Source organism: Odontomachus brunneus, unplaced genomic scaffold (assembly GCF_010583005.1).
Source record: "Odontomachus brunneus isolate Ranch 3 - 2012 unplaced genomic scaffold, Obru_v1 Obru_scaffold_033, whole genome shotgun sequence".
NCBI lineage: Eukaryota > Metazoa > Arthropoda > Insecta > Hymenoptera > Formicidae > Odontomachus > Odontomachus brunneus.
The window spans coordinates 2,194,526-2,217,753 of NW_022639483.1; the positions used below are offsets into that span (position 1 = coordinate 2,194,526).

General features: G+C 38.4%; 6 protein-coding genes across 6 annotated transcripts; all 6 read left to right on the forward strand.

The window, feature by feature from the left end:
• Positions 1-731: 731 nt before the first annotated feature.
• Positions 732-3,294, forward strand: LOC116843527 (odorant receptor 22c-like). The gene is made up of 7 exons (XM_032813990.1): positions 732-755; positions 967-1,223; positions 1,373-1,727; positions 2,066-2,296; positions 2,390-2,500; positions 2,919-3,074; positions 3,205-3,294. Exons 1-7 carry the CDS (start codon positions 732-734, stop codon positions 3,253-3,255), a joined length of 1,185 nt encoding a protein of 394 aa, XP_032669881.1. The 3' UTR covers positions 3,256-3,294.
• A 994-nt stretch (positions 3,295-4,288) lies between these two features.
• On the forward strand, positions 4,289-6,676 carry LOC116843528 (odorant receptor 22c-like). Its single transcript, XM_032813991.1, has 6 exons — positions 4,289-4,536; positions 4,686-5,040; positions 5,379-5,609; positions 5,703-5,813; positions 6,232-6,387; positions 6,518-6,676. Exons 1-6 carry the CDS (start codon positions 4,289-4,291, stop codon positions 6,566-6,568), a joined length of 1,152 nt encoding a protein of 383 aa, XP_032669882.1. The 3' UTR covers positions 6,569-6,676.
• A 925-nt stretch (positions 6,677-7,601) lies between these two features.
• On the forward strand, positions 7,602-10,377 carry LOC116843529 (odorant receptor 22c-like). Its single transcript, XM_032813993.1, has 6 exons — positions 7,602-7,849; positions 7,968-8,310; positions 8,645-8,875; positions 8,957-9,067; positions 9,955-10,110; positions 10,274-10,377. The coding sequence occupies exons 1-6, from the start codon at positions 7,602-7,604 to the stop codon at positions 10,322-10,324; spliced, it is 1,140 nt and encodes a 379-aa protein (XP_032669884.1). The 3' UTR covers positions 10,325-10,377.
• Positions 10,378-11,332: 955 nt separating this feature from the next.
• On the forward strand, positions 11,333-15,950 carry LOC116843530 (odorant receptor 22c-like). Its single transcript, XM_032813994.1, has 8 exons — positions 11,333-11,580; positions 11,817-12,171; positions 12,494-12,724; positions 12,800-12,910; positions 13,288-13,443; positions 14,042-14,100; positions 14,822-15,029; positions 15,786-15,950. Exons 1-8 carry the CDS (start codon positions 11,333-11,335, stop codon positions 15,948-15,950), a joined length of 1,533 nt encoding a protein of 510 aa, XP_032669885.1.
• Positions 15,951-16,153: 203 nt separating this feature from the next.
• Positions 16,154-18,474, forward strand: LOC116843531 (odorant receptor 22c-like). Its single transcript, XM_032813995.1, has 5 exons — positions 16,154-16,416; positions 16,933-17,287; positions 17,469-17,699; positions 17,920-18,033; positions 18,292-18,474. Exons 1-5 carry the CDS (start codon positions 16,154-16,156, stop codon positions 18,472-18,474), a joined length of 1,146 nt encoding a protein of 381 aa, XP_032669886.1.
• A 1,877-nt stretch (positions 18,475-20,351) lies between these two features.
• Positions 20,352-22,678, forward strand: LOC116843532 (odorant receptor 82a-like). The gene is made up of 5 exons (XM_032813996.1): positions 20,352-20,605; positions 20,692-21,055; positions 21,738-21,971; positions 22,075-22,188; positions 22,448-22,678. Exons 1-5 carry the CDS (start codon positions 20,352-20,354, stop codon positions 22,676-22,678), a joined length of 1,197 nt encoding a protein of 398 aa, XP_032669887.1.
• Positions 22,679-23,228: the final 550 nt, after the last annotated feature.

Here is a 23,228-nt window from a genome sequence, read left to right on the forward strand (position 1 = left end):
ATATATATATATATATATATATATATATATATATATATATATATATATATATATATATATATATATATATATATAATGTAACCAAAAACTTGTAGGTTACACCTTATCGCTGCTTATATTAATTAAAATAAATACTTTATTCCTAGTTTGTTATCATATTGTGTATTAAAATATTTTAACTAGAAAATATAATGTAGTTTTGCGTCATATCCAACGTGTTTAGCATTTAATATTCTTTGGGAAGCGTATATGTGTTTCCAAACTGCTCAAATAGCTTTTTTACACTGCAAATATCTCCACTAAGTATACCTACTATGTATACCTACTATACTACTATGTATACCTATACGACTCAGGTTTTCCTTTGATACTTCATACATACAGACTGGAACATACTTTTCGCATTTATGAAAATTACTCGTCATTATTCGTTATTCATCTTTAGAATGGCAGACACAATGTCTTCCTTTCGCTTATTTCTTTCAAGTCTCGTCACGCATGTAATTCAGATCCGTTCACTTAGAATAACTAATGCCCCGCATTATAATCGCTCCTCTGAGTACGCTTACGAATAATCTTCAGTGCGCATAGAAAATGCGAAGATCACTTTTTCTTGTCGACGATAGCACATTGTCGTGAAAGTAATTTGCGGAAATCAACCGAGAACTTTTCGCAGAGACACACGCGTAATTTTTTTTTCGACGCCCGATCAGGTGGCATTGTTCAGAGCGATGGCGAAATTACAGGAAGTCCACGTAGATAATGAAGTTTATCTCGACCTTCTGTTATACCCCGCAGCACATAATAACGATTGATCGAAAGTTACCTGAGTAGGGTCGTAATACGTGGGGGTGCACTTGGAGGACAGTGCACTCGGAGGATGATACTCTTTCAATTTACTACACACGAGAGCCCCGTGTATGCTCCGATTTTTCTGTCTCTGCGTGTCCTCTAGATAGTTGACAGGTATTAGTCATGAGCACGATTAGTCCATCGTTGAAAATCGGTCTTCAGTTCCTCGGTGCGTGGCCGGATATGCCATTCGCAATTATTATCCGGCTGATTTTTATGTCGAGCATAGTGATCATGCAATACTTTCAGTATTTGTACGTATTCACGTACTGCAAGCCTGGTCAGCTGCAAAATCTCGTGGACGGCTTGCCGGCGGCTTTTGATTACACTTTGACATTAATGAAACTGATAGCACTTTGGAAGAATGACCGGTAAGATACTGTGTCAAACAATATGATGTTGAGTTCCTTCAACTCGTTTTGCGTTTTTGCACCATCGTGCATCATTATAATATCATAATAATCATCATAATATACCAACATGAGTAATATCTTTATTGGATTAAAGTTACACATTGCAGAGTGGTTCGCACAATATTGGCCCATATGGACACTGACTGGCGCGAATGTCTGAGCATCGAGCAGGATTTGCACGTAATGACGACGAAAGCTAGCGTCTCGCATTTTTGCACGAATGTTATGATGAGATTCTACATGTTCGCTGGAGTTGTCTATCTTGCGGGGGATTTCGCGATCAGTATGGTGCATTTGGCCAAAGGCGACAATGATACCTCGCGACCTTTTCCTATAAAGTTACTGTATTCCTCCGAGGCCGAGCAATCCCCGATCTACGAGCTACTAGTCGTCATTCTGTTTACACATGTCATGTTAAATACGTATACAGTTGTTATTGTGAACGCGCTGATTTGTACTCTGGTATGTCTTGCAAAATTCTGTAACGTTCTGTGACTCACATTCTAAATATACACACATGAGAGAACTAATATAGTTTTACTTGCCGTCGAATCCAAATAATGAATTTTTATTTTATACAAATTCTACTATTAGTAAAATTCAATTTAATTATATGGATAATTACTAATCACTGGTCGGAAAATTTTTTAAAATCTATTTAATCAGCTATTATATTAATATACAAGAAGATATTACGTTTTGCTTTCTTCTTCCCATTTTGGTGGAGATTTTCTCCAGAATGCATTTTCTTTTTTAAACATAATACTTGAAATCTTTGCAGATACTTAAGTATATTTTAGGTACTTCATGCCAGTGGACAGATCGATATTATACGTCAAGGGTTTGAAAATATTTCTGACAAAATAGCCCATTATCGATCTTCTGAGTATGCAATAGGAATGTTGATCGAGAGGCACAATAAAGTCATCGCATTTTCCGAAAATGTGGACAAACTCTTTTCCTTTATGGCTTTAATGCAAGTTTTTTGGAATACTTTAGTCATCTGCTCCCTAGGTCTCCTCGTCATGTCAGTAAGTATCTTAGATTCTGTACAGTTGCGCAGTAATCGATATCGTAAATTTATTCAATTTAGCTGACAATATATATCTCGTTTAATCGCACAGTCTCTTGATAATAATATTGGCATGGGCATAGTGAAAACCGCACTTGCTTGCAGCGCCGTAATGATGGAAAATTTTATCTTTTGTTTCGCCGGAGAATACCTTAGTGTTAAGGTTAGTAAATATTTAAAAGTAATTAAGTTTAAATTTATTCCATTTTATTTTTTCCACTATCTTATCTGTTATCTTTCCAACATAGTTTGCTAATTAATTATTACTATAGTAGTCTAATCATATGGAGCAATTTTCGATTGAAAAAATTTTTACAACATACATATTTGAAAGAATACATTCTTCTTGATACATTAATTGATAAGTTCGTATTAATTATTAAGCTGAAATAGTAATGCTCCTTCACTTCCTTGTTTCGTTCAAGTTGCACACTAATTATTATGTAAGGATTCGTGATATATATAGTTATTTCTCATTGTATTAAAAACTTTTATGAAACTTATACGCTGCAAATATTTAATTTTTCTAATAAAGGGGAGTGCTATTTTACTTCAATTTCTATTTGTTACATTGCTCTCAGAGTAGATCAGTCGCTGATGCCGCATATGATTCTTTATGGTACAACATATCATCTAATGAGTGTAAAAATATATTATTCGTAATTATGAGATCTCAGAAACAACTAAGTGTCACAGCCGGAGGAATGGCGAATTTATCGTTAGAAGTTTTCACGAGTGTAAGCTTGCAAACTTCTCTTGATAACTCCTATAACTGTTTAGTAATTCGAACTTCTTCTGATTAATATATCATTTACATATAGAGTACATGAACCTCCTTAAATAATAATTTGTTTGAACATATTTTAGATCATAAAAACGTCGGCGTCATATGTGTCCGTCTTGCATGCAATGTACTGATATGAGTTAAAACTATTGTACAGCAGTGTTAATCTTAAAAAATACTATTAGTATGAGCTGAAAATTTAGAGAAATTATCAGTGATATAATAAATAAGCTTAGGCTAAATCTTGATGCAGATACAATATGTAATCGAGAATTTGTAGGTAATACTATCCCGATTTATATTTAATGCAATAAATATCTATAAATATTTATATTTAATAAAATAAATATCTTTTCTATTGCTTTATTACTATATTGTATATTAAAATATTTTATCTAGGAAATATAATGTAGTCTTACAACGTATTTAGCATTGAATTTCTTTGGAAATTGAATTTCTTCGGGAAGTGTATGTGCACTTCCACACAGCTCGGACAGTATCTTTACGTTGCCTGTGTCTCCACTAAGCTTCTATATAACCCACACGATTCAAGTTTTTTTCCTTGATACTTCTTACGTGCACACCGGAAGACGCATTTCTCCGTAGTATTTATGAAAATTATTCGTCATTATTCGTTTGCTTCTATAGCAAAGGAGAAATAATATTCCTCTTCGTTTATGTTTTTCAAGACTCGTGGTCGCCCGTATTAATTCAGTTCCATACGTTTAGAATAACTAATGCAAAATTACGGTTGTTTTTCCGGGTCACCGTACGTTGAATAATCCTCGATAGGCATTAAAATGCAAAGATCACTCATTTCTTGTCGACGACATCACATTGTGGAGGCAATTCACGGAAAAAACCGGCCACCTCTCGTAGATACATACGTGTAAATTTTTTTACAATGCTCGATCGTAAAGCATTATTCAGAACGTTGGTGGAATTACAGGATGCACGCGGATAATGAGCTTTATCTCGAGACTTACTGTTATACCACGCAACGCATAATAACGATTGATCGGAGGTCGCCGAAGTAGGGACATAGCACGTGGGGATGCACCTGAAAAACTGGACGGTGCTCCTTCAGTTTATCATGCACGGGAGTCCCGTACATTCTCCGATTTTAATTCCTCCGTGTATTCTCGGAATCGTTGGTAAGCGATAGGCATGAGCACGATTAGTCCGATGCTGAAGGTCGGTCTTCAGTTTCTCGGTGCGTGGCCGGGCATGCCATTTGCTACCATTAACCGGCTGGTTTACATGTCGAGCATAGTGATCATGCAATACTTTCAGTATTTGTACGTATTCACGTACTGCAAGCCTGGTGAGCTGCAAAATCTCGTGGACGGCTTGCCGGCGGCTTTTGATTACACTTTGACATTAATGAAACTGATAATACTTTGGAAAAATGACCGGTAAGATACTGTGTCAAACAATATTATGTTGAGTTCCTTCAACTCGTTTTGAGTTTTTGCACCATCGTGCATCATTATAATATCATAATAATCATCATAATATACCAACATGAGTAATATCTTTATTGGATTAAAGTGACACATTGCAGAGTGGTTCGCAAAATATTGGCCCATATGGACACTGACTGGCGCGAATGTCTGAGCATCGAGCAGGATTTGCACGTAATGACGACGAAAGCTAGCGTCTCGCATTTTTGCACGAATGTTATGATGAGATTCTACATGTTCGCTGGAGTTGTCTATCTTGCGGGGGATTTCGCGATCAGTATGGTGCATTTGGCCAAAGGCGACAATGATACCTCGCGACCTTTTCCTATAAAGTTACTGTATTCCTCCGAGGCCGAGCAATCCCCGATCTACGAGCTACTAGTCGTCATTCTGTTTACACATGCCATGTTAAATACGTATACGGTTGTTATTGTGAACGCGCTGATTTGTACTCTGGTATGTCTTGCAAAATTCTGTAACGTTCTGTGACTCACATTCTAAATATACACACGTGAGAGAACTAATATAGTTTTACTTGCCGTCGAATCCAAATAATGAATTTTTATTTTATACAAATTCTACTATTAGTAAAATTCAATTTAATTATATGGATAATTACTAATCACTGGTCGGAAAATTTTTTAAAATCTATTTAATCAGCTATTATATTAATATACAAGAAGATATTACGTTTTGCTTTCTTCTTCCCATTTTGGTGGAGATTTTCTCCAGAATGCATTTTCTTTTTTAAACATAATACTTGAAATCTTTGCAGATACTTAAGTATATTTTAGGTAATTCATGCCAGTGGACAGATCGATATTATACGTCAAGGGTTTGAAAATATTTCTGACAAAATAGCCCATTATCGATCTTCTGAGTATGCAATAGGAATGTTGATCGAGAGGCACAATAAAGTCATCGCATTTTCCGAAAATGTGGACAAACTCTTTTCCTTTATGGCTTTAATGCAAGTTTTTTGGAATACTTTAGTCATCTGCTCCCTAGGTCTCCTCGTCATGTCAGTAAGTATCTTAGATTCTGTACAGTTGCGCAGTAATCGATATCGTAAATTTATTCAATTTAGCTGACAATATATATCTCGTTTAATCGCACAGTCTCTTGATAATAATATTGGCATGGGCCTAGTGAAAACCGCACTTGCTTGCAGCGCCATAATAATGGAAAATTTTATCTTTTGTTTCGCCGGAGAATATCTTAGTGTTAAGGTTAGTAAATATTTAAAAGTAATTAAGTGTAAATTTATTCCATTTTATTTTTTCCATTATCTTATCTGTTATCTTTTCAACATAGTTTGCTAATTAATTATTACTATAGTAGTCTAATCATATGGAGCAATTTTCGATTGAAAAAATTTTTACAACATACATATTTGAAAGAATACATTCTTCTTGATACATTAATTGATAAGTTCGTATTAATTATTAAGCTGAAATAGTAATGCTCCTTCACTTCCTTGTTTCGTTCAAGTTGCACACTAATTATTATGTAAGGATTCGTGATATATATAGTTATTTCTCATTGTATTAAAAACTTTTATGAAACTTATACGCTGCAAATATTTAATTTTTCTAATAAAGGGGAGTGCTATTTTACTTCAATTTCTATTTGTTACATTGCTCTCAGAGTAGATCAGTCGCTGATGCCGCATATGATTCTTTATGGTACAACATATCATCTAATGAGTGTAAAAATATATTATTCGTAATTATGAGATCTCAGAAACAACTAAGTGTCACAGCCGGAGGAATGGCGAATTTATCGTTAGAAGTTTTCACGAGTGTAAGCTTGCAAACTTCTCTTGATAACTCCTATAACTGTTTAGTAATTCGAACTTCTTCTGATTAATATATCATTTACATATAGAGTACATGAACCTCCTTAAATAATAATTTGTTTGAACATATTTTAGATCATAAAAACGTCGGCGTCATATGTGTCCGTCTTGCATGCAATGTACTGATATGAGTTAAAACTATTGTACAGCAGTGTTAATCTTAAAAAATACTATTAGTATGAGCTGAAAATTTAGAGAAATTATCAGTGATATAATAAATAAGCTTAGGTTAAATTTTGATGCAGATACAATATGTAATCGAGAATTTGTAGGTAATACTATCCCGATTTATATTTAATACAATAAATATCTATAAATATTTATATTTAATAAAATAAATATCTTTTCTATTACTTTATTACTATATTGTATATTAAAATATTTTATCTAGGAAATATAATGTAGTCTTACAACGTATTTAGCATTGAATTTCTTTGGAAATTGAATTTCTTCGGGAAGTGTATGTGCACTTCCACACAGCTCGGGCGGTATCTTTACGTTGCCTGTGTCTCCACTAAGCTTCTATATAACCTACACGATTCAAGTTTTTTTTCTTGATACTTCTTACGTGCACACCGGAAGACGCATTTCTCCGTAGTATTTATGAAAATTATTCGTCATTATTCGTTTGCTTCTATCGCAAAGGAGAAATAATATTCCTCTTCGTTTATGTTTTTCAAAACTTGTGGTCGCCCGTATTAATTCAGTTCCGTACGTTTAGAATAACTAATGCAAAATTACGGTTGTTTTCCCGGGTCACCGTACGTTGAATAATCCTCGATAGGCATTAAAATGCAAAGATCACTCATTTCTTGTCGACGACATCACATTGTGGAGGCAATTCACGGAAAAAACCGGCCACCTCCCGTAGATACATACGTGTAAATTTTTTTACAATGCGCGATCGGAAAGCATTATTCAGAACGTTGGTGGAATTACAGGATGCACGCGGATAATGAGCTTTATCTCGAGACTTACTGTTATACCACGCAACGCATAATAACGATTGATCGGAGGTCGCCGAAGTAGGGACATAGCACGTGGGGATGCACCTGAAAAACTGGACGGTGCTCCCTCAGTTTATCATGCACGGGAGTCCCGTACATTCTCCGATTTTAATTCCTCCGTGTATTCTCGGAATCGTTGGTAAGCGATAGGCATGAGCACGATTAGTCCGTTGCTGAAGGTCGGTCTTCAGTTTCTCGGTGCGTGGCCGGGCATGCCATTTGCTACCATTAACCGGCTGGTTTACATGTCAAGCATACTGATTATGCAGTACTTTCAGTATTTATACGTTTTCGCGCACTGCAAGCCAGGCGAGTTGCAGAACCTCATGGACGGCTTGCCCCCGGCTTTTGATTACAGTTTGACTTTAATGAAGCTAGTGACACTTTGGACGAATGATCGGTAAGATATCACGATATTCAGTTCCTCCGATCTATTTCCGCGTTCGAAGAGGCCATCGCGCAACATGATACTGCCAACATGAATAGTATCCTTGTTCAATTAAATCGATACATTGCAGCGTGGTTCGCGAAATGCTAAATCATATGGACACCGATTGGCGCAAGTGCGTCGAGCGGGATTTGCACGTAATGACGACAAAAGCTAGCATTTCGCATTTTTGCACGAACGTCATGATGAGTTTCAACATGTTCGTGGGAGCACTCTACTTTGTGGGAGATTACGTGATTGGTATGGTGCATCTTGGCGACAATGATACCTCACGACCGTTCCCTATGAAGTTACTATATTCCTCCGAGGCCGAGCAATCGCCGATGTACGAACTGCTAGTCGTCTTCCTCTTTGTACATGTCATGTTAAATACGTATACGATTGCTGTTCTGAACGCGTTGATTGTTACTCTGGTATGTTTCACAAAATTTTGTAACGAATCATATCCTAAAAGTATTCATATAGGAGGACTAATATAGTTTTACTTGTCGTCGAATCCAAATAATAAATTTTTGTTTGACACAAATTCTACCATAAGCAAATTTTAATATAAAGGTATGAAACATTACTAATCACTGGTCGGAAAATTTTTAAAAATTTGAATAATCGACTATTACATTCATATACGCGTCGAAGATATTACGTTCTGCTTTTCTTTTTCCCTTTTGGTGGATATCTTCTCCAGAACGTATTTTGTTCTTTAAACATGATACTTGAAATCTTTGCAGATACTTAAGTATATTTTAGGTACTTCATGCGAGTGGACAAATCGATATCTTATGTCAACAGTTAAGAACTATTTCCGAGAAAGTATCCTATTACAGATCTTCTGATCATACATTAGGAATGCTGATCGAGAGACACAATAAAGTTATCGTATTTTCTAAGAATATGGATAAACTTTTTTCCTTTATGGCTCTGATGCAAATTTTTTGGAATACCCTAGTCATCTGTGCCCTGAGTCTACTCGTCATTTCGGTAAGTATCTCAATGTCTGTGCAAACGCGCGATGATCGATATCGTAATTCATTCAACTTATGTGATCGTCGAATGCAACAGTCTATTCATAATGATACTGGCGTCGGTATGGTGAAAGCCGCATGTGCTTGCGGTGCTATAATGGTGGAAATTTTTATCTTTTGCTTTGCTGGAGAATATCTTAATCTTAAGGTTAGTGAATATTTCAAAATAGTTAAGTGAGAAACTTTTCTCTTTTTCATCAACCTAATTTAACAATTTAATTATTGACCGTAGTAGTTAAATTGTTTGGGCAATTTTTGACTAAAAGCATTTTTGTAACATACATATTTGAAAAATGCGTGTCTTCATATATATTAATTGATAAGTTCATATTAATTATTAAGTTGAAATGGAAATTTTCTTTTATTTCCATGTTTAAGTTGTAGATTAATTATTATGTAAGAATTCATATATGATGTGTGTATATACAGGGTGTCCGGTAGCTAATTGAGCAACCGCCGTGTACAGGTAGGACAGGTCAAAATAATCATAAAAGTTATATACCATTTTGAAATTTTCTCAATATTTATTCCGTAATTAATTAAAATATATAAACGAATGAGCTCATGAGAAGCGGTAGGACAGGCTCTGTCTATAAAAGAAATGGCTTACCTCTTAGCAACGATAAGTAAACAGCTGATTTCGAGGCGGAGTAACAAGCGATATGTATACGTTACTCCGCCGCGAAATCAACTATCGTTGCTAAGAGGTAAGCCATTTTTTTTACACACAGAGCCTGTCTTACCGCTTCTTGTAAGCTCATTCATTTATACATTTAATTAATTACGGAATAAATATTGAGAAAATTTCAAAATATAACTTCTATGATTATTTTGACCCGTTCTATCCGTACACGGCGGTTGCTCGATCAATTACCGGACACCCTATAGTATAGTTATTTTCAATTGCATTAAAAACTTCTTATAAAATTTATACGTCTAATTAAAAACTTCTTATAAAACTTATACGCAAACTGTCTAATTTTTCTAAAAAAGGGAGAATATTATTTTACTCTTATTTCTGTTTGTTGTTCTCAGAGTAGATTACTGGCTGATGCCGCGTATGATTCTTTATGGTACAACATGTCGTCTAATGTGAGTAAAAGTATATTATTCGTCATCATGAGATCTCAAAAACAGCTGAGTATCACGGCCGGAGGAATGGCGAATTTATCGTTAGAAGTTTACGCGAGTGTAAGCTTGCAGATTTTTCTTGATTCAATAACTATTTAACTATAACTATTTAATATTTTGTACTATTTCTAATTAATTGCAGTGCTTACTTGCAAAATGTATCGTTTACATATAGAGTATATGCACCTCCTTGCGTATAATAATTGGTTATTACGTATTTTAGATCATGAAAACGTCGGCGTCATACGTGTCGGTCTTGTACGCGATGTACTGATACACTCAAAGCTACCGTACGACAACGTTAATCCTAAACGACTTTATTAGTAGGCAGAAAATTAGTGAAATTGTTATCGACAAGATTATACGATAATCGTAGGCTAAATTTTGATGTAGATGCAAGAGTTTAATCGGGCACTTCAGGTGTTAAATTGTTTCGATTTATATTTAATATAATGAACACTTTCTTGGTGCTCTGTTACTATATTATATATTAAATATTTTACTTAGAAAAACTAATGTGTTCTTACAGCATATCCAGCCTATCTAGCATTGAACCTTCGTCGGGAAGTTTGTGCATTTCCACGCAACTCAAAGTAGTATCTTTACGATGCCTATGTCTGCACTAAACTTCCATCTATATCCACAATTCGGATTTCTTTTTTTGATACTATTTCATAAGCGCACTGCGGAGAACGTTTTTCTTAGTAGCATTTATGAAAATTACTCGCCATTATTCGTTCGCTCCTAGCACAAAGGAGAAATAATATTCTCCCTTCATCTATTTTTTTCAAGATTTAAGACGTGGTTGCGCGTATAATTTAGTTCCGTGCGGTTAGAATAACTAATGCAGAATTACAATTGCTTCACCATACGCTAAATGGTCTTGGGTGCACATAGAAAAAAACGGGAAGATCACTCATTTCTTGTCCACGACATTACACATTGTCGTGGGGGCAAGTTGTGGAAAAGAACACCGACCACCTCTCTTGAGAAGACATACGTGTAACTTTTTTCTCGATGCGCGGCCAGAAGACATTATTCAGAACGTCGATGACATTATAGGATGTCTGTGAGGATAATGAGCTTTATCTCGACTTACTGTCATACCACGCAACGCATAATAACGATTGATCGAAGCTGACCGGAGTGGGGACGCAACACGTGGGGATGCACTTGGAGAATCGGTCGGTGTTCTCTCAGTTTGTCATACACGAGAGTGACGTGCACGTTTCGACTTTCATTTTCTCGCGTCTTCTCGCGAGACCATTGAGAGATTGTAGTCATGAGCACAATCAGTCCATCCTTGAAGATCGGTCTTCAATTTCTCGGTTTATGGCCGGACATGCCATACACTAATATTATCCGGTTGATTTACATGTCGAGCATATTGATCGTGCAGTACTTTCAGTACTTGTACGTATTCGCGTACTGCAAGCCTGGCGAGCTGCAGAATCTCGTGGACGGCTTGCCAGTGGCGTTAGATTACAGCTTGACCGTTATGAAACTGATGACGCTTTGGACGAATTTTCGGTAAGGTATCGTGTTAGATAAAGCGATATTGAGTTCCTCCGATTCGTATCCGCGTTCGAGGAGGCCGACGTACAGTTTCTCAGTGTATATCGTTCTCAATGTGTACCGTTCGTCCAATAATAGACATAACTTAATAATCACAGTGTCTAAATATTAGTACAGACAACGGTGTGCCATTTCGCGTAAGGGTGATATCGCACGAAGTACCTGAATCCGATTAAAGCGATACATTGCAGCGTGGTGCGCGAGATACTGGCCGCTATGGACACTGATTGGCGCGAGTGCGTGAACGTCGATCGGTATTTGCAAGTGATGATGACGAAAGCTAGTATCTCGCATTTTTGCTCGAACGCTTTGGTGAGCTTCAACGCGGTCGCTGGGGTGTTTTACCTCCTGGGCGATTATGCAATTGGTATCATATACCTGACAGAGAGTGACAATAACACCTCACGACCGTTTCCCATCAAGATACTGTTCCCCTTTGAGGCCGAGCAATCGCCCATCTACGAGCTGCTAGTCGTCATCTTGTTTGCGCATGTCATGTTAAATACGTACTCGGTTGCTATTCTGAACGCGCTGATCTTTACTCTGGTATGTCTCGCAAAATTCTGTAATGGGCCGACACACATTTCAAAAGTTCACATTTCAAATATTTATATGAGGAGACTAATATAGTTTTATTTGCCGTCGAATCTGATTTATAAATTTTTTGTTTCAAGCAGTAAAAGCTAAAAATCTGAAAATATAAATAGTTATTGGTCACGTGTCAGTAGATTTTTAAATTTGAATAATCGATTATTCGATATACATATGAAGTATATTACGTTCTGCTTTTTTTTTTGTACTTCCTTTAGCGGAGATATTTTTCGCGTTTTCTTCTTTAAATCTTTGCGGATACTTAAATGTATTTTAGGTACTTCATGCAAGCGGACAAATCGATATCGTAAGTCAAGAGTTTAGAACCATCTCTGAGAAAATAGCCCATTGCAAATCTGCTGAATATGCAATAGGAATGTTGATCGAGAGGCACCATAAAGTTATTGCATTTTCCGAAAATCTGGACAAACTCTTTTCCTTTATGGCTTTGATGCAAGTTTTTTGGAATACCTTGGTTATCTGCCCCCTAGGTCTTCTCGTCATGTCAGTGAGTATCTGTGTATCTGTCCGCGATGATCGATATCGTAATTCATTTAATTTATCTGATCGTTCAATGAAACAGTCTATTCATAATGATACTGGCATCGCCCTGGTGAAAGCCGTGTTTGCATACAGCGCCATAATGTTGGAAATTTTTGTCTTTTGCTTTGCCGGAGAATATCTTAGCTTTAAGGTTAGTGAATATATAAAAGTAGTCAAGTATAAGTTATCTTTTCACCAACCTAAGTTAATAACTAATTATTAACCGTAAAAGTTTATTTAGGATAATTCTTTGTTGAAAACGTTTTTGCTACATATATATTGGGAAAAATGCATGTATTTTCATATATTAATTGATAAGTTCATACTAACTGCTAAACGAAGATGGAAGTTTTTCTTCACTTCCATATTTCGTTCAAGCTAATTATCATACAAGATTTTATAATACATATAATTACTTTCCATGGTATTTAAATAGTTTTATGATACTTGTAGATTACAAATACTATTTAATTTTTTTAATAAAAGAAGACATTTTACTTCAATTTATGTTTGTTACATTACTCTCAGAGTAGATCACTCGCTGATGCCGCGTATGAATCTTTATGGTATAACATGTCGTCTAATGAAAGTAAAAACATATTATTCGTAATCATGAGATCTCAGAAACAACTCAGTATTACGGCTGGAGGAATGACGAATTTATCATTAGAAGCTTTCACGAGTGTAAGCTTACAGACATTTTTTATTTATAACTGTCTAATATTTTGTACTTTTCCTAATTAATTTCAGCGTTTGCTTGCAGAATGTATCGTTCACATATGTAATATATGCACCTCTTTGCAAGTAATAATTTGTTTGAACGTATTTTAGATCATGAAAGCGTCGGCGTCATATGTGTCAGTCTTGCATGCGATGTATTAATGACACATTAAACTATCGTACGGCAACGTTAAATGGCATTATTATTATTATGGGATGATTTAGAGAAATTATTACCATTGAAATTGTATGATAATCGTAGTATAAATCTTGATGTAGATGCAAAGTGTAATCAAAGATCACAGATTACACCACCTTATTTTTAATACAAAACAATAAACGCTTTTTTAGTATTTTGTTATTATATTGTATAAATACTTACTATATTAAAATATTTTACCTACGGAAAATAATGTATATAGTCTTACATTGTGTCCAACGTATTTGTCGCTGTCATCGGCAATCTGAAGTGTATTTATAGCGTTTATGTAGATAACATTATGTAGATAACATTATGTAGATAGCGTGTATGCGATTGTCCGTTGCCTGCATCTGCAACTAGGCTTCTCAGTACATCTCTAGCCGCGTTTCTGATTTTTTCACCTTTGATACTTCGTTCAGGTATACACTGGGTAGAATGTGGAGCTCTGAAATATGGTAGAAAGTTACGCATTATTATGTTATGCATCCTCAGTGTAGAAGAGATACAATGTTTCGATGTTTTCTCCTTTATTTATTTCCTTACAAGGGTCTTGCAACCGCGGGTACAATACGAGTTTGATCGATTTGAATGTCTAATGCGTAATTGCGATAGTTCAGCCGTGTTTCCGTGCATTAAATGGTCTTCAGGATGTGTAGAGAACGCGGGGAGGTTGTTCGCTTCTTTTTTTGTAGCATCGCGTTATTAGTGGAAGAAAGTATGTGGGGAGATTGCGCAACACAACGTTTGTAGCTTCTTTTCTCTTTCTAATTTATCGATAGAATATACAAAAATTCATACAAAAGCACAGCTTGTAAAATATGAGAAGCTGAATATTATGAGGACGATTGATTAACAAATACGACACATACTAAGACTTTTTTCGTTCTCAAGAGTTATAATAGCTAGTCACATTTTTCTACAAAATTTTGACGCACTCTGCGCTTGACATAGCCGCAATTGGATTAAGTTATACAATGCAGCATGTCACAAAATTCTGGTGCCGATGGATCATGATTGGCGTTAGTGCGGCGTAATGTCGATCGACACTTATGCGTCATGACCAGAACCAATATCTCACATTTTTGCTCCGATATAATATCGAGCATCAATGTGTCATCCGCAACACTATATCTCTTTTAGAAGGAAGGGATGGAAGTACGGGACGCGTATTCTGAATCTAATGGAGAAACGCAATAACATGTCGTTACAACTTCCTCTCGAGCTGAAAATCCCCTTTGAAGTCGAGCAATCGTCACCCTCCAAGCTTCTAGTCTACACAAGCCTATTTCTGTACGTTATTCCACATGCAGCGAAAGTTGGTATTGTATACGCCGTTATCTACACTCCGGTAAGTCTAGCGTCTCGTGTTTGTCTCACAATTATCGTCGTTTACCTAACATTCTCTAGGAAAAGTTGCTGCACTAAATACATTACACTTATATTTGTATATTGAGAGAAAAAATATCTAAAAATTATATCTATTTGGTAGGTATATTAACAGCGTATTTACTTATACTAATATAAAATGTGTTTCAAATAAGAAAATATATGTTTTCTTAAAGTCTTAAGAAAACCTTAGCTTTTCATGAAAGCAATTGTTTATTCTATCTAAAAGAATTTAGATTTAAGTAAATATACTGTTAGTACCCATCGAATAGATATTTATTATTTTTTAGATTATTTTTCTCACAGTGTGTTACGTATAAGAAAACGACTCGATGTTCCATTTTTATTTTCTGTTATATATACGAATCACTATGATATAATACAACTAATCAGGCAGAAGTTATATTATTTCTAATAATGAAGTAACAAATTGCATAAATTAATACACAAAATTGTTTAATATTGTTTTTAAGATCCACACACAAAGTTGTTCATGATACAAACGCGAGTCCTCTCTCTGCCACTTTGTCGTGTTGCACTGTGCACAATAAAAGATATCGTGTTATCCGGGAAAACAGTCCACCTCACAAGAGCCTTCGTAACGTGAAATTCTTGCCGATCTACGCGCATTACGCTTCCGGTTTGTATGCTTCCTGCGCCGGAGAGGTTTCTCTCCGTTTCGAGCGGAGCGTTTTGTTTCCTCGCGACGATATTACAGGTAATACCGCCGTTAGATATGGATGAGCGCGTGCTCGACGGAAGATTTGCATTTTTAAAGAAAAATACCTCCCTACCGCGTAATATGGCAATAGTAGGAGGCAGCCTGTTGATCGTTTTTGCTCCCGAGCCTGCAATCTTGATGCATTCGACACAGCTGGGGTAACGTACGACGCGAACGTAATTACGCGAGATCGATAACTGTCCAGAGAGGTCCTACCACTTTGTTGTCTACTCCCCTGCAATCGGTCAGTGGTCTCGTCATCACGCAACGCATATCGGATCAATCGACATAAGCATTTCGTACGATAGTTGGCGGCCCACCTGACGATTTAGCGCAGCACAGACGGAGGATCGCCGTAACGCGCAATGACTATAACGCGAATGACAACCGTGAGCACTTCGGTGGAGATGGGTCTTCGATTTATCGGCATATGGCCGGGCTCGGCTTACGGCAATTTCCAGTGGTTCGTCTACATGACGTCGGTGGTGATAGTAATGTACTTTCAGTACGCGTTCATCGTCAAGAATTTCGACAGAAACCATCTCTCGGTGCTTATAGACGCGCTGAGTATGACTATGGCCTATAGTCTGGCGTTTTTGAAGTTGGTCAGCCTCTGGCTGAATCGCCGGTAAGCTGTCGACCGATCGAGAATAATCAGCAAGCGTGGCGTTTTCTTTCGACGATATCGATCCTGCGATTCGACCTTGTAATACTGATTCCTTCAGGAAGACTTTCCTGATCGCAGACACTATACTTCTAACTGAATCATCAGTTATAAGTTTTCAGTAAAGAATACATTGATTGTACTCGAAAGAAAAACATACACGAAGAGGAAAATGTATCACTCGAGTTCTTCACATACATAATCTGTCTCTGATGTCTGTTTAGTTATGCACTGACAACAATTCATGTTACGAAATACACCTGCGTTTTCCGCTCAGATCCTTCTACGTTTCGAACCTCAATTTTATTCGAGCGATATAAGAGTCTTCCCGCGCAACGTGAGAGACGTTGTAAAGAGACGTCTGCAAAGACACGTCAATCCTTCGGATATCTTTTGGGTGTCTTTCACGCGTCTTTGGATTTTGATTGGATCGCATGTCTCATCGAATGTGAATATTTCCCTTCGCGTTATTTTTCGCAGATTATTTTACGAGATCCTGGCGACGATGGACGAGGATTGGAAGGAGTATATCACGGCTGATTCGCGCATGTACCCGATGATAATCTATGCCAACCTGTCGCGCCGATGCTCTAACATTTTAATGTCCATCAACGCCTCAGCCGCTGTCTTCTACGTCCTTGGAGGCGTTGTTCGGGGTTCCGCGAAGGACGAGGACGATCCTCGCGAGACCAAATTCGATCTTCCCGTCAAAATGGAATTCCCATTCGAGGTTAATGAGTCCCCAATCTTCGAGATCACTGCGGTAGCCCAATTCCTCCACGAATTATCGCTCTCCTCTCTGGTCGCGATGATCAATTCGTTGGTCGTTACATTGGTGAGCTAATTAGCTGTCGCTAATTGTTACTTAATGTCTGTCTCTATACACGTCCGTATTATACGGTAGAGACGGATCAATTTGCGTCAAGTATAAGCAATCACTGTTTACAAGCTGAAGACACAGAAAGAGAGAAACGCAGCGAGATTATGTCTGTAACAAATGTAGTATTTCCTCGTAGATTCTTCACGTTAGTGGCCAAATTGATATAATGCGACAAGGTCTGATGAAAATATCCTCGGAAAGTTATCAGAACACTTCGTTTCCGCCGGAAATTAAGGTGCTCATTTTAAAGCATCAACGAATCATTACGCTTTCTGACAATATTGATGGTCTCTTCTCTTGGATCGCGCTGATGCAGTTTTTATCGAATACCCTGGTGATCTGTTGTCTGGGATTCATGATTATCATTGTGAGTAATAAGTCGCGACAATGTAGATACGGATTGAATAGTGGAGAGTCGTTATATTTATTTTTTATTAATTTTGTTATTATGACTGTATTTAATTTTACTTCAAACAACCGTTTCGAGTAACACCCGCTCTCATAAAAGTTCAATAGCGCGTAAATTTTGCCTTCGCATCTCGTTGTTGGCTTAATCGACTTATATCATCCGTTCATCGATCTTGCAGACTATCGGTAACAAGCAAGGAGCCGTAGTATTAACGAAATCCATCTTATTTTACGTCGCGATCACGCTGGAAGCGTTCGTCTTCTGCTTCGCCGGAGAGTATCTTAGCGCGAAGGTCACAACCACACTATCTATATAGATTGTATTTTACCTCCAAAGCATGCACAAGAAATATGTTGCATTTTACGCTGCATTTAGCTCGCAACTGTTGGTCACACACACACACACACACACACACACACACACACACACACAAACACAAACACAAATCTATTTCCTTTGAAATTTAGTTCTCGCCCTTGTTACTTTCAAATACAGATATCCGCGAATGACTTCCCGTCACTTTTGTCTAATTCAGCTGGTTGCTTTTCAGAGCAAATCAATCGGGGACGCCGTCTACGAGTCCGTCTGGTACGATATGACGCCCAACCAATGTCGAACTCTCTTACTCGTGATTGTGAGGTCGCAAAAGAGATTGACGATCACGGCCGGGAAAGTGATGGATCTTTCTCTGGAGGGATTCACCAGCGTAAGGCCCATTCTTATACGCGTATGATGTTGATCGATATGAAACACATTTCGGATGTATTTTAAAAGCCGACTGTGCAAACGGTTTGCGATGCAAGCGATTCCGTGACGGTCACGTCTGTGTGCACAATTTCGATATGCGTGCATATAGCGTGTCTGACGCAAAGTGCTCCATACTTCGTGTATATGTAGATTTGGTCGAACTGAACAAAAAAGTTCTCTGCCATTTTGCAAATAACAACATAAATTTTTAGTTATTAATTAACATTGGTGCATTATCCCATATGATCACTCACCAATTTTCTTTAATAAACAATTCAAAACTTTACGTGGTTGTTTGCAAAATGGTAGAGGAAATTTGCGTTCAGTTTGATTTGATCTGTACACGAGGTATGGGACATTACATTAGACACCCTATATAGTACAATAAAAAATTTCATAGAAATAAAAGACAAAAAGAGCTTAGTTGCTGATTTTAGAACAGATATATAGAGAGCGTATAATTTATGTCCGCGCACATGTGTTTATATTTTATTTCAAACATATACACACTTAAGATTCGTAACATAAGCTCTTAATGTCCTTTATTTTTATTAATTTTAATTTAAAAATCTTACAACCACTTATTTGGATAAAAAATACGTCTTTATCTCTAGATTATGAAAGCTTCTGCTTCGTACATATCGGTGTTGCATGCAATGTATTGAAATCCAGCCAAGAATTTCGCCGAAATGCGTGGACACGGATGGCAAATCGCATTCGTTTATCCATTAATGTTGAGACCGACATAGAGAAACGCGCGCGAGATTTACTTCCTGACATATGACGAATTGACCAACATGGCCATTTTGATAGCAACATGTGCTCTCATTTAATTTATATCACTTGCGTAAATACATTTAATTTGGGAGCGTAAAGACTGAATTGCATTATTTTTAGTCATAAGCGTAACGGTCCAATTAATAATAAAGTGTCGCGTCGTGACACTCGTGACATAAGCTAACATGTTTTACTTTAAAGTACATTAACATATTGCGTGCCAAATTGATTTAAATTTTTCCCCGGAGCACGACTTTTCTTCTCTATTGTCATCATTCTTACTTCCAAGTGTCATTTTATATTAATTGTTTCATCACTTGTGGTGTTAAGCTCTCTGAAATAAAACTTGTATGTATGATGTGACATATCGAAGCATTAACGTCATTCATTTACGGCATAACATGGCATTCAATATGTTAAAGTACACGATATCGACGTAATTGGCGAGTAAATAGCAAATAATTAGTAAGCAATAAATACTTTCTCTTGACCAATCTGGAGGAACACGTGTACGTTATTGCCCGCAATTCCGCACATTTCAAGAGAACGACAACTCAAGGCGCAGTCTGCACGACCTTTTCACGATGTTCCCCTTTTCACCGGCGTCCCCTTTCCTTTCGCACACTCGTTCACGTCCTGAGTTTCTTTCAATAGCCGCATCTACCGTCGCACATGCGCGATATCTCGCGCTGCGGGCTCTACATTTTTAAGCAAATAATCCGCGTCCCCTTCATGACGTCTGATATGCATCTCCGCGAATTATTCTTCTGTCCTGCCAGCGGCAACCCGTAATCATCGGGAATACGTAGCATACGCTCTTTTTTCTGTGCCGCTGCATTAAGCATGGCGGGAACACGCATAATTGCGATTAATCGATAACGAGCCGGCTCTCGGGGTCGACGCATTGTTACCTCGCGTAGCGCAGCCGTGCTTGTAGCTTTCAGTTTACCAAGACTCATGTTTAATTTCCGAATAGCGTCGCTCACCCGGTAATCACTCACTTCCGACGTAAGGAAGAAAGAAAAACAGAGAGAGACAGGAAGATAGAGAGAAGGAGAAGTCGGTCGGGTAATTCAATGTGAGATAATGTGCGCGACCTCCATCAGCACTTCCGTCGAAATCGGCCTGCGTTTTGTCGGGATCTGGCCAGGTCTGTCGTACGGGAATTTCTCTTGGTTCGCATACATGACAAGTCTGGTGGTCGCGTTGTACTTTCAATATGTATATATCTTCGAGCACTTCGACATCGACAACATCTCGAATCTCATCGACGCGTTCAGCATCACGCTGGCGTACAGTCTCGGGTTCCTCAAGCTCATCTCTCTCTGGTCGAATCGCAGGTGAGAGATCCACTTGTTCCTCTTTCCCAGGAGACCATAAGGAAGGAGAATATCAGCGCGTAAAGTACGCGTGAGATTTTCCGCAGGACATTCTACGACATTCTGCTGGCGATGGACAGAGACTGGAGCGACGCGTCGACGGTCGGTCGCGACCGATCGCTGCTGTGCATCATGAGGGATAACGCCAGTCTGTCGCGACGTTGCTCCAACATGTTGATTAGCATCAACGCCACCGCCGCGATGTGTTACGCCATTACCGGTCTGGTGCGGCAGTCGGGTGACTTTAAGGAGGATCTCAACGTTAGCTCGAGAGAGCTCCCCATCAAGATGGAGTTCCCTTTCAAGGTTGACGCGTCTCCGCTCTTCGAGCTCTTGGTGGTCGGTCAATGCCTCCACGAGGTGTCGATCGCCGCTCTGGTCGCCACAATGAACTCCTTGATCGTCACGCTGGTGAGTCTCGCTCTGATCGCTCGAGATAACTGTCTCTCTAAAGACTTGTATTTGTAGTTGTTACTTGGAAATTCTCAGATGCTTTCAAATCTGACTTTGGAGCCTTAGGTGAGTTTTTCAGGTTAGAATCGCGGTTATAAATATAATGTCATGTGTGTTATATACTTCAAATAAAACACTCAAATCTGACACTTAAGAATTGAGGCCTGTCATACGTACGTAAGGCGAGTCGCAAGTCACGATTATTAATACGGCGATCTAAGGCCCATTTCTGTAATCATTATTTGAAGCTTGTTTCAGAAGAGATTGAGAATCTGAGTTTAGATTTTAATACGTACATCCTGTGACTCAACTTCAAAACTCAGATGTAGCTCCAAACTTAGACCCGAGCATTTCACATAAGACAAATTTCAAGCAATGACTATAAATAAGATCTACGATCTATAGACGTGGCGTCTACTTTCTTTTTAATCTTTTTTTACATTATATACACAGCTCTGTAGATCTAAAGTAAGAAGAAGCATGACCAATGAGAGAGCCTAGTGGCGGATGTTAGTGCGAATAATTTGGCTTAAATCACGGGAGAATGTAATTTTTCTTCTGTCTAGAGCGACCGCGGAGAACTTTCGCTAATGACGATTCGAAAAAACAATATTTATAGATCATTAATAGTCTCATTTAGGTACTTCACGTGAGCGGACAGATCGACATCCTGCGTCAAGAGTTGTCGATGATTCATTACGACGCGTCTCGACCACGCGAGTCTATCGTCGGTGGCATAAGACTCCTGATCGTCCGGCACCAGAGAATAATAACGCTCTCGGATAACATCGACGTGCTCTACTCGAACATAGCGTTGATGCAGTTCATGTCGAATACCGTGGTCATTTGCTGCATCGGCTTGACGATCATAGGCGTGAGTATAAGCGTGTGTGCTTCGTTGATCAATGTTATCAGGCTTGGTAAAGTCGCGCTAATTTTCCCAAATATTTCCCGAGACGATCGTCGCTCTGCCGTAGTCTCTCGCCAAGGTCGGCCTCTCCATGGTGCTGATGAAGACAGTTATTTTTTACATCGCCGTGACGCTGGAAGCCTTCATCTTTTGTTTCGCAGGGGAATACCTGAGCGCCAAGGTTCGCACGTCGTTTCACTTTATTACGGCACTATTATGATTTACGAGCTTCTTGCGCCGAGCCACCCTCGCGAGCAACTATCTCATCGTAGCCGTGTGTATTGAACTTGGCCGGTCTGGTGCCTTGCGATACTTATTCTCCTTGAATGTCTGAAAGCTTCCGCGCGGACGATCGATATTCCTCGATCACGTGTTCGAAATTTCGCCCGGGCTATGCGAGTGATAGTTTCCCCCGCAATTTTGTCACGCTATCTTTCCAGAGCAAATCGATCGGCGACGCGGCATACGAGTCGCTCTGGTATAAGATGACACCTGCCGAGTGCCGTGTCCTATTATTTGTGATATTGAGGTCGCAGAAGAGACTGACGATCACCGCCGGGAACGTCGTGGATCTCTCCTTGGAAGGATTTACAAGCGTAAGAATTTTGTCTTACGATTACGCGCCGTACAGACACGATAAGCAGACCGGCCTGCGAGAGAATGTTTGTTAAGACAAAGCGGGAAATAATTGGCTGCTCGTTACACCAGTGAAATTCATCGTTTTTGTTTCGGTCAGGTGATGAAAGCGTCCGCTTCGTACATGTCGGTGCTGCACGCGATGTATTAAACCGGACACCGGAGGATTACGATCACTCGTGCCAAGCACATCCATTGTGGCTACTGACGTATCAGCCAGTAACAAGCGTAACGTTGCATGTAGCCATTCTGAGGCGAGTTGTTCGATGTTAGAGAGATAAACAAGCCATAAGAAATTGTAGAAATAAACGACTGTCTCTCGGACAGATTGCCCGAATCGACTGTCGCAGCCGCGAATGTCACGGATGGAGCTTCCGTCACGAGCGATTTAAGGCTGCAAGAACCTCGAGTCTTGCAAATAGACATTACACTGAGAAAAAATACCTGAACTCTTATTCGTGGGATATGAAGTTCATTTCTGTGAAATATACAGTTTACTCCTGCGAAATGAACTTTTATCTCGCACAGATAAATATTTAAGTATTTTTCTCTCAGTGTACTTTACGATCATTTCGAATCGCAGAT

Coding starts and splice junctions, on each gene's coding strand:
- LOC116843532 (XM_032813996.1), top strand. CDS start 20,352: ATGTGCGCGACCTCCATCAGCACTTCCGTCGAAATCGGCCTGCGTTTT. Junction 21,056..21,737: donor ACTCCTTGATCGTCACGCTG/GTGAGTCTCGCT, acceptor AGTCTCATTTAG/GTACTTCACGTGAGCGGACA. Junction 21,972..22,074: donor TCGGCTTGACGATCATAGGC/GTGAGTATAAGC, acceptor GCTCTGCCGTAG/TCTCTCGCCAAGGTCGGCCT.
- LOC116843531 (XM_032813995.1), top strand. CDS start 16,154: ATGACTATAACGCGAATGACAACCGTGAGCACTTCGGTGGAGATGGGT. Junction 16,417..16,932: donor AGCCTCTGGCTGAATCGCCG/GTAAGCTGTCGA, acceptor TATTTTTCGCAG/ATTATTTTACGAGATCCTGG. Junction 18,034..18,291: donor GAGAGTATCTTAGCGCGAAG/GTCACAACCACA, acceptor GTTGCTTTTCAG/AGCAAATCAATCGGGGACGC.
- LOC116843528 (XM_032813991.1), top strand. CDS start 4,289: ATGAGCACGATTAGTCCGATGCTGAAGGTCGGTCTTCAGTTTCTCGGT. Junction 5,041..5,378: donor ACGCGCTGATTTGTACTCTG/GTATGTCTTGCA, acceptor AGTATATTTTAG/GTAATTCATGCCAGTGGACA. Junction 5,814..6,231: donor GAGAATATCTTAGTGTTAAG/GTTAGTAAATAT, acceptor CATTGCTCTCAG/AGTAGATCAGTCGCTGATGC.
- LOC116843530 (XM_032813994.1), top strand. CDS start 11,333: ATGAGCACAATCAGTCCATCCTTGAAGATCGGTCTTCAATTTCTCGGT. Junction 12,172..12,493: donor ACGCGCTGATCTTTACTCTG/GTATGTCTCGCA, acceptor AATGTATTTTAG/GTACTTCATGCAAGCGGACA. Junction 13,444..14,041: donor CATTAGAAGCTTTCACGAGT/GTAAGCTTACAG, acceptor ATCTGCAACTAG/GCTTCTCAGTACATCTCTAG.
- LOC116843527 (XM_032813990.1), top strand. CDS start 732: ATGGCGAAATTACAGGAAGTCCAC. Junction 1,728..2,065: donor ACGCGCTGATTTGTACTCTG/GTATGTCTTGCA, acceptor AGTATATTTTAG/GTACTTCATGCCAGTGGACA. Junction 3,075..3,204: donor CGTTAGAAGTTTTCACGAGT/GTAAGCTTGCAA, acceptor AACATATTTTAG/ATCATAAAAACGTCGGCGTC.
- LOC116843529 (XM_032813993.1), top strand. CDS start 7,602: ATGAGCACGATTAGTCCGTTGCTGAAGGTCGGTCTTCAGTTTCTCGGT. Junction 8,311..8,644: donor ACGCGTTGATTGTTACTCTG/GTATGTTTCACA, acceptor AGTATATTTTAG/GTACTTCATGCGAGTGGACA. Junction 10,111..10,273: donor CGTTAGAAGTTTACGCGAGT/GTAAGCTTGCAG, acceptor TACGTATTTTAG/ATCATGAAAACGTCGGCGTC.